The sequence below is a fragment of the Palaemon carinicauda genome, chromosome 26 (assembly GCF_036898095.1).
Source record: "Palaemon carinicauda isolate YSFRI2023 chromosome 26, ASM3689809v2, whole genome shotgun sequence".
NCBI lineage: Eukaryota > Metazoa > Arthropoda > Malacostraca > Decapoda > Palaemonidae > Palaemon > Palaemon carinicauda.
This window is the reverse complement of record NC_090750.1, coordinates 103,286,014-103,296,045: the sequence shown is the minus strand read 5'-3', so window position 1 is coordinate 103,296,045 and position 10,032 is coordinate 103,286,014. Positions and strand designations below refer to the sequence as shown.

At 39.1% G+C, this 10,032-nt stretch overlaps 1 protein-coding gene across 1 annotated transcript; it reads right to left on the bottom strand.

The window, feature by feature from the left end:
- Positions 1–327: 327 nt before the first annotated feature.
- Positions 328–8,289, bottom strand: LOC137619739 (uncharacterized). The gene is made up of 2 exons (XM_068350040.1): positions 8,117–8,289; positions 328–2,903 (listed from the first exon to the last, which is right to left on the bottom strand). Exons 1-2 carry the CDS (start codon positions 8,278–8,280, stop codon positions 1,364–1,366), a joined length of 1,704 nt encoding a protein of 567 aa, XP_068206141.1. The 5' UTR covers positions 8,281–8,289; the 3' UTR covers positions 328–1,363.
- Between the last annotated feature and the right edge of the window lie 1,743 nt (positions 8,290–10,032).

Below are 10,032 nucleotides of genomic sequence, written 5' to 3'. Positions count from 1 at the left end.
ACGTACGTTTTACGTGAGTGACGTACGTTTTACTTGAGTGGCTTACGTTTTACGTGAGTGACGTACGTTTTACGTGAGTGACGTACGTTTTACGTGAGTGGCTTACGTTTTACGTGAGTGGCTTACGTTTTACGTGAGTGACGTACGTTTTACGTGAGTGACGTACGTTTTACGTGAGTGACGTACGTTTTACGTGAGTGACGTACGTTTTACGTGAGTGGCTTACGTTTTACGTGAGTGACGTACGTTTTACGTGAGTGACGTACGTTTTACGTGTGTGAAGATGTCCTTGATGTAGTTAGCAATAACTTCTTAATTAGTCTAGTATCTTACCTCTTCCTTTAGTTTTATATTAATTGAATTTCTCTCAGGAGTTTACATAAGCAAAGTTTCGTGGGTGAGGGATACGAATGCTGGTTTCTTTCTTTACTAGACATAAAAAGGGGTTTGAACAGGCACTTACAAGCAGTCAAAAACAAAAGCGTGGTTTCTACATTAACACTTAGTGATGAACTCAGACGTCTTGACACTGGCTGGAGAATTTGGTGAACCCTGGTTTAGTTAGGCCTAAACGTCATCTATAGGCCTACTGTCGTCGCTGAAGTATAAGCCTTCGTCAGGTGTTGGGAAGGCTGGCGCGAAGTTCTAGACACGCCTTGGTCACTCGGGGACGTCACGCCTCTCGGTCGCTCTGGGACGTCTCGCCAAACGCACTCACAGACACTCAGGTGCGGGCGTAGTAACTTTGTTCGTCGTCCTTCGTTCTCAGGGGTAATTGTTCCCCTGTAATTTCGCGGCTGCTTTAGTATTCTACGTAATCGCCGTCCCTCAATTTGGTATAGGCAGCCGCCATGTGTTGTCGTCAAGGAGACCCGGCAGGTTAAGTAGGTCGTTAGACCTATTATACAGAGTGACTACTAGGAAGAGGGCGAGATGCCGTCTTCTCGTTGCTTATATATGGTCGTCCTGGGCGTGTCAAGCTATCCTTAATCACGTGACTTTTTCCCGGCTTCCACGTCTCATTCGTCTATGTTCCGTTCGACATTCAAGAACGGATCCTGTCGTTTGGGGGGGTTGTTTACGGGAAAGAACCCTGGAGTCAGCGAAATTAGTTGAAAACATCCTACCTAACTCCCGTTCACTCTCCTGTCTCTCCACAACTCTTTCTATATCTTTACAATTACTACTAACTGCATTTGTCTCCCCATTCCTTATTAATTAACAAAACCCACAAATAAAGACATCAATAACATACACAAACCTTCTGCATATGAAACTTACTCAAAAATAAGCATCTGTCTGACACCACTCGGCCAGCTACTAGGATTCTTATAGAATCCTCACATACAACAAAACAACAAACCTATTCTTTAGGTTTCCCAGCAATAACTAGTAGCAACTCACTAATCCTTTCCAATTTTCTGAAAACCAAATACTTCACCACATTATACGTTACCACAGTAATAAGTACAATCAAAAACACATTACACATAGTCAGAAATGGTGCAACATCTTGCTTGTAAAACAGAACATAATCATTATCAAGTGGCATTGCCACATTTTCTACCACTGTTAATTTGTCTAGCTGAAAATGATTAATCTTGTTCTCGTAACTCTTTGCAATGGAAGATTGATTTAACTCATAATGCAAAAACACACTTGGTACATAATAGAGATAATCATTTATCACTACTGAGCAAGAATCTGCAAATGACTTCAAGTTTCCTAACTGAAATGTTTGAGTCTTCCCATCACAAGTAACTTCTGCATTTTTAGTATTTTGTACATAAACAAAAATCTCATTACCTAAATGTAATGCCCTGTATGGCAAAGCAAAAGTTTCAAATTTACACTCTCTCATCAACTCATAATTCTCAAAGAAAATACCTTGGATACACGGAAAATTGCTCATAGGTTGTTTAATTTGCACAAAATTGCACATGGATTGACTTTCACTTATCAACACACACTGTTCTAAATCACCTTCTTCTAAAATAATCATCAACAACTTGTTCTTATCCAATGCTAGACGAACCTTCGGATGGTTCCAAATTATTGTTGCATTTCCTATCTTAACTGGGAAAGGATGTATTGTATATAGGTCAAACAAATTCATACCCTTGAAGGGGATCAATACCAACAAATACCCTTTTGTTACTTTCACAGTTGACATTGTGTAATACCAAAATATATCTTCTAGCAAAGGCTTGGAATGGCTATTTACCATACACCAATCGATAATTTCTTTCAAAGTTTTTGGAGAAATGATAGCAGGGCTGAGTATTCCCTTTTGTGCATTTATTAGTCCGTTCACAGATTCCTTGTGATCACCAATCTCGATTTCTACTTCATGAATCAACTTAAACACTTGTTCTACGTCATCTATTTTATTAGAAACATTCACGTTAACTTGATTAATAAATTCCACCATCTTTTTTATGTTCTCTACATTCTTATTATTATTTTCTATTAGAGTACTTATAAGATTACCCTTCTGATTAGCCCATTTCTCGATTAGTTCTACACGATCAGTCAAACCTTTTACATCGTTTTCTGTAGCCACTCCAAACAAAGCACTAAATGCACTACCTACAAAAGGTAATAAAGATCTCTTGTTTCTTTGAGGCCTGACAATGTCTTCAATTTTACCCTGTAAATTTCTTAATACTTCTACAAAGGCAGAATCACTATGGGTTAGTATGCACTTCCGTAGTTCTTTATCTAACTGGTTCAAATGTTCTTCCCTTTCTAATATTGAATTGACATTAATTTTTACTACAGCAAAATCTGTTAACAGTTCACCTTTTCCATGATTTTGTATCAAGGCCCCACTTTTAATGTCTATTTCGCAAGTGATACCGACCACCAGGGGTAGGATCAGAAGGAAGTTTTTCCACCACTTCCTGTAGAAGTTGAGAGGACCATGGATTAGTTTTTACAACCTTCATATGATTCCAATGGGCATACCTTACATCTAAATTCTGTTCATGTATCAGCTTAAATTTATTATTCCTTTCCCTTTCTAACACTCTATAAGGACCTTCAAATTTGGGAGATACCTTTTCATTTGGTCCTTCCTTTACATGTACCTTTATATATACTTGTGAGCCTATCTTCAGGTCAGTCATGGAACTAGTTGTGTCATAGTATTTCTTATTTACCTGTTGGCCCTTCTCTAAAGATTGTCTGGTTTGTCTTATTATTTGAAAGGTTCTTTGCAGTTTCCAAGCTATATAGTCCTGGTAATCATATGTGTGCCTAGGAGGTTTTGCGTCATCTAACAATGAGTTTGGCAGTCTTTTCTGATAACCATAAAGCAAAAAGTGTGGGGTTTCTCCTACTGTCTCATTTACTGTGTTATTCAAAGTAAACTGAACGTCCTCTAACGCTAGGTCCCAATCTTCTGTAGTTGGACTAATGATAGTTCGCAGTACATCCAGTATCTTCTTATTGGCCCTTTCCACTGTCCCATTTGAACTCGGCTTATAAGGGGTTATCTCGCATTTCTTTATCTCAAAAAATTCACAAAGCTTTTTCATTACCTCACTGGTGAATTCGGGTGCATTGTCCGACAAAAGTACCTCCGGACACGAATGTCTTGTGAGTATTCTGGTCTTTAAAGCTTCTGCAACAGAAACTGCAGTTCTATCTCTGACTGGGACAATTTCTAAATACCGAGTCAAATAATCAATGAATACCAGTATATATTTATTTCCTCTCAAAGTTTTTGGAAAGGGTCCTATATGATCCATCTGAACTACCTCAAAAGGGTTTAAATTACTAGGATATTTTTCTAAAGGAGCTCTGACATTTACATGACCTTTATGCCTATTACAAGTTTGACATTCATTTACAAATTGCTTTGCTTCTTCGCTGCACTTAGGCCAAAAATAATTTCTATTTATTGTTCTCAGAGTCTTTTTGATTCCTGGATGTCCTGCCAACTTGTGGGTATGTGTTAGAGTTAATACTTCTTTAGTCAGGGTGTCAGGCACATATAGTCTAGAGCAAGCACTCCTATCCTTAGCCTTCTTATATAATATCCCATTTATTAATTCAAAATCTGACCTAGAGGTCTCATCTTGTAGCAAATCTCCTATTATTTTCCTGATACTTTCTTGTTTCTCTTGTTCTATTTTAACTCTCTCCAAATCTAAGTCTACGACCTGACAGCTGAAACAAAAAGTGTTAGTTGTGATAATTCTTTCAGTATCCTCTTGTGCTCTAGATAATCCATCTGCTAAAGTATTAAACTTACCTGGAATGTATCTAAATTCTGGAGCAAACTCTAGCACACTAATAAACCATCGATTAAACTTTAAGTTATTAGTGAAAGCTCTTTTCTTAAATAGGTCACAGATGGGTTTATGGTCAGTAAGTACATTTACTTTGTGTCCTAACAAAATGGGCCGAAACTTTCTCAGTGCCCAATAAATGGCTAAACATTCCTTTTCTGTGGTATTGTAATTTCGTTCGGCCGCATTCAGGACTCTACTTGCATAATATACTACCCTCATTCGGGTTTTTGCCTTCTGTAACAAAACTGCTCCAATTCCTGTATTTGAAGCATCACATGCTAAGTAAAATTGCTTGCTAAAGTCTGGATACACTAAGATAGGATCTTGGATTAATTTCTCCTTCAACTTTTGAAAAGCCTCCTCTTGCTCTGCTTTCCATTCAAACTCTACATCCTTCTTAGTTAACTCTGTCAATGGTTTAGCTATAGTAGCAAAATTTTTGACAAATGGTCTATAGTATCCTATCATCCCTAAAAATCTTCTTACACCTTTCAAATTTTGTGGAGCAGGATATTCCACAATCGCCTTTATTTTTCCTTCTTGCATGCGCAATCCATCAGCACTGATCACATGTCCTAAATATTCTAATGATTTCCTCAAGAATTGACATTTCTTAACCTTTATCTTTAATCCTGCCAGTCTTAGTCGTTCTAAAACGATTTCTATGGTTCCGAAATGGCTCTCTATATCTTTGCTAAATATAATGACATCATCTAAATAGACTGACACATTCTCTATGTCTCCTAAGATCTGTAACATTAACCTTACAAAAGTCAATGGAGCTGATGTTAACCCAAATGGCATTACCTGAAATTCTAAGTGTTCTTTATGTGTGCTGAAGGCAGTTAATGGCTTTGATTCTTCGTCTAAAGGTACTTGCCAATATCCACTTAGTAGATCTAAGGATGAGAAGATCTTTGCTCCTCCTAACTGAGCCAAAACATCGTTTATTACAGGCATGGGCATCCTATCAGGAACTGTGTTCGCATTCAACTTGCGATAATCAATCACTAATCTGTAACTTCCATCTTTCTTTGGAATCAACAACATGGGAGAATTATAAGGTGATTTAGAGGGTATGACCACTCCTTCTTCTTTCATTTCTTCTATCATTTTATCTACTATTGGACGTTGGCTGATAGGTAATTTATAATTAGGTATGAAAAAGGGTTTGGCTCCATCATCTAGGATTATCTTATGTCTTAACACCTCAGTCCTACCTAACCTATCACCTGTAATTGCTATGCCCTGCCTATATTTATTTAAGGTTTCTATTAACCTTTTACGGTACTCAGGAAAATCGGTGTTATCTATCTCCCTATCTATTCCTGCATCAATGTTTCCTATGGTAAAGAATGCTTCCTCCTCTAACGGAATCATTTTGTGTGTAACTTCTATTCCTGTACAAAATTCTGTACCCGCTAACAAATGGAGTCTTTTATCAGAATAATTCATGACATAAGTAGTACAGGCTAATCCCTCCATCTGAACTAATGAGTTATCCATTCTGACATATTCTGGTAATCCTTCTGGGGTCAAGATTACATCATTATTTGTGTGTAGGCGGGTTATTAAATATACTCTAGTAAGAGTATTGGGCAGTAGTACTACATCTCTAGCTAGCCTAAATCTTATTTTGTTTGCATCTGCTGTGCTGATCAGACTTATTTCCCCAGTTTGTGCTTGAGTACAAAAACATGAATCTTCATCTCCTCCTTTTTGAGATTCTGTTTCTCTTAAGTGTCTTAATTCTTGTGAATTCAATGTGCCTAGCAGCAAAACTTCTTGGAATTCCCTTTTATCTATTCTCTCAGATTCTCTGTCGACATTTTCATCCTTAGTATGTGTGCTGCCTTTACAAGAAGTAATTTCTCCCTTTCTAGGTGCAATTGCTAAATTCTCTTCTTTCTCCCTTTCTTCTGATTTTACTTTGATTTCCCTTTCTCTTTCTGAACCGGAGTGTGTTTCAACTATCGAAGCGGTCCCCTGCAAATTGGCCAAATTTGTAGTGGACTTGTCATCAACAAGTTGGAAACAGACTTCCTGATTATTTCCCTTTAGAACTAATCTTCTGTCTTGACAATCAAAAACTATGCCAAAATCTTGCATTGTTGCAAAAGAAATCAAAGCTCGAGCGGGAAATGCTACTTCTTGCAAAACCAAAAATGGCACTTGACACTTCTTCTCTAGCAATTCAATGTTTAAATCTATGGCTCCTACATTGTTAAGCTGATTGCCAGTTATCCCCTGAATTAATGTATCCTCACTCCTAATTGCAGAAATAGGTATATTCAAATAATCAGTTAAGGTATGGAGCCCTATGAGATTTACAGTACTTCCTGAATCTAACAAACTAAGACATTCTTTACCTTCTATCTTGATATTTGTCTTGGGTAATGATTGCTGTCGGAAGGATAAATATGTTGCTGGCAACGTGGATGTACCTCCGCTACCTGCAACATCCTTCCATTCTTTGGTTTCCCTATTTCCTGGACTCCTATCCTGCTCTTCTAGTCACTTTCTGTTACCTTGTTTTTCTTCGGAGTAATTAGTAGGGTTTGAGTTATCCCTTGCCTGTACCTGAGGAGTATTTTCGGAGGGTTTATTATGTTTCTTACCTTGGTACCAACATTCTTGGTCTGTGTGACCTCCTCTTTGACAATACTGGCAATACCTATTCTTTGGTCTAGCTCCCTTATGATGATAATTCCCTCTAGATTTATATGTTTCATTATAATTTCCTCTGTTTTGTTCATTTGACTTGTAAGGGGGCTGGTTATTTTGATAATTTTTATGGTAATATTTATTCCTACCGGTCTCGTTATTTTTATCTTCCCTGTAATTCTGATACCTTCTTTGCTTGGTATTTGCCGAAAAAGTGACCTCTTCAATTTGGGTCTCGTTTTTCTGGATGATTTCCTGGATTTGGCTCAACGTTTTTGTGAGCTTCTGGGCAGGATCTAACTTTAGGTCCTTGAAAGCCTTCCTTTCCCTTTCACCAAAGGCTGCATACAATGTACCGTAGGCCATATAAGTCAAAATTTCATCTAAATCCACCAGTTGGTTATTATCCTCACTAAACTGCATTCTGTCTCCTACCGTGATTGTGGGTAATGACAAAATGTCTTCCTTAACTACTCCTAAATGATTCAGAACCTGGGTATACAGACTAGGCATGGAATCACCTTCAAATTTAGCCGAGTTAAACCTATACAAGTTCAACAACCGATCGGTCTCCTTGGCCGATCGCCACAATAGTCTGCATTCCTCCTTGAACTCGTTGAAAGTGGTAATTTTTTCAAAGGCCTTACCGTTTAATGTAGGGTGAGCATCCCCTACGTCTACGTTGACTAACATCATTGCCTGTTTAATTTTTGCAACATCGTCAGTTATTTTAAAACTAGCGATCCTATTCTCTGTGTCCGCTAACCACTTATCTACACTGTATTTCTCTAACCTTTGTTTGTCGGGATTATCCCTACTTACATTTCCACAAAACCGTGTGGTTTGTGTGATCAGCCCAGCGGAATTCATATCGGCAATATTTGCTCTTACCGGACTCGAACTTCGGTTTCTAGTCAGATTTTGACGTCTTCCTACACTAGCACTTCGCGACCGTCTGTCTGCAGTTAATCTCAAGTCGTATTGATATTGTGTAAGTCTTTGGAAAATATTGTCCAGACTCATATCACAAAAAAAAGGAAAAATTAAAACACCAAAATTTTCTTACGAGAGACAAATGCCCTAACTTCCTATTCTATAGAGAGACAGTATTTATACAAAACAAGAGAGTGAACGAAAACATGCAAACTACTCACATATCCATTGGTTCACGACTCCTTTGGTTTCCCTCTGTTTTTCTTGAGATTGTTTTGTATTTCTTCGACACATAAAAGGGGGTTTCAGCACTTTCCTGAAATAAAGCCAGTATTAGTTCAAACTTAATACAACACGGCACAGTATCCCTTAACGATGCCACCATTTGTGAAGATGTCCTTGATGTAGTTAGCAATAACTTCTTAATTAGTCTAGTATCTTACCTCTTCCTTTAGTTTTATATTAATTGAATTTCTCTCAGGAGTTTACATAAGCAAAGTTTCGTGGGTGAGGGATACGAATGCTGGTTTCTTTCTTTACTAGACATAAAAAGGGGTTTGAACAGGCACTTACAAGCAGTCAAAAACAAAAGCGTGGTTTCTACATTAACACTTAGTGATGAACTCAGACGTCTTGACACTGGCTGGAGAATTTGGTGAACCCTGGTTTAGTTAGGCCTAAACGTCATCTATAGGCCTACTGTCGTCGCTGAAGTATAAGCCTTCGTCAGGTGTTGGGAAGGCTGGCGCGAAGTTCTAGACACGCCTTGGTCACTCGGGGACGTCACGCCTCTCGGTCGCTCTGGGACGTCTCGCCAAACGCACTCACAGACACTCAGGTGCGGGCGTAGTAACTTTGTTCGTCGTCCTTCGTTCTCAGGGGTAATTGTTCCCCTGTAATTTCGCGGCTGCTTTAGTATTCTACGTAATCGCCGTCCCTCAATTTGGTATAGGCAGCCGCCATGTGTTGTCGTCAAGGAGACCCGGCAGGTTAAGTAGGTCGTTAGACCTATTATACAGAGTGACTACTAGGAAGAGGGCGAGATGCCGTCTTCTCGTTGCTTATATATGGTCGTCCTGGGCGTGTCAAGCTATCCTTAATCACGTGACTTTTTCCCGGCTTCCACGTCTCATTCGTCTATGTTCCGTTCGACATTCAAGAACGGATCCTGTCGTTTGGGGGGGTTGTTTACGGGAAAGAACCCTGGAGTCAGCGAAATTAGTTGAAAACATCCTACCTAACTCCCGTTCACTCTCCTGTCTCTCCACAACTCTTTCTATATCTTTACAATTACTACTAACTGCATTTGTCTCCCCATTCCTTATTAATTAACAAAACCCACAAATAAAGACATCAATAACATACACAAACCTTCTGCATATGAAACTTACTCAAAAATAAGCATCTGTCTGACACGTGAGTGACGTACGTTTTACGTGAGTGGCTTACGTTTTACGTGAGTGACGTACGTTTTACGTGAGTGACGTACGTTTTACGTGAGTGACGTACGTTTTACGTGAGTGACGTACGTTTTACGTGAGTGACGTACGTTTTACTTGAGTGGCTCACGTTTTACTTGAGTGGCGTACGTTTTACGTGAGTGACGTACGTTTTACTTGAGTGGCTCACGTTTTACGTGAGTGACGTACGTTTTACGTGAGTGACGTACGTTTTACTTGAGTGGCTTACGTTTTACGTGAGTGACGTACGTTTTACGTGAGTGACGTACGTTTTACGTGAGTGACGTACGTTTTACGTGAGTGACGTACGTTTTACGTGAGTGGCTTACGTTTTACGTGAGTGGCTTACGTTTTACGTGAGTGACGTACGTTTTACGTGAGTGACGTACGTTTTACGTGAGTGACGTACGTTTTACGTGAGTGACGTACGTTTTACGTGAGTGGCTTACGTTTTACGTGAGTGACGTACGTTTTACGTGAGTGACGTACGTTTTACGTGAGTGACGTACGTTTTACGTGAGTGACGTACGTTTTACTTGAGTGGCTTACGTTTTACGTGAGTGACGTACGTTTTACGTGAGTGACGTACGTTTTACGTGAGTGACGTACGTTTTACGTGAGTGACGTACGTTTTACGTGAGTGGCTTACGTTTTACGTGAGTGGCTTACGTTTTACG

Excerpts from the sequence above, each read along its gene's own strand:
- LOC137619739 (XM_068350040.1), bottom strand. The coding sequence starts at position 8,280 with ATGGTGGCATCGTTAAGGGATACTGTGCCGTGTTGTATTAAGTTTGAA. Across the intron at positions 2,904-8,116 it reads AGTCGTGAACCAATGGATAT|GAAGTGGTGGAAAAACTTCC; the intron begins GTGAGTAGTTTG and ends CAACTTCTACAG.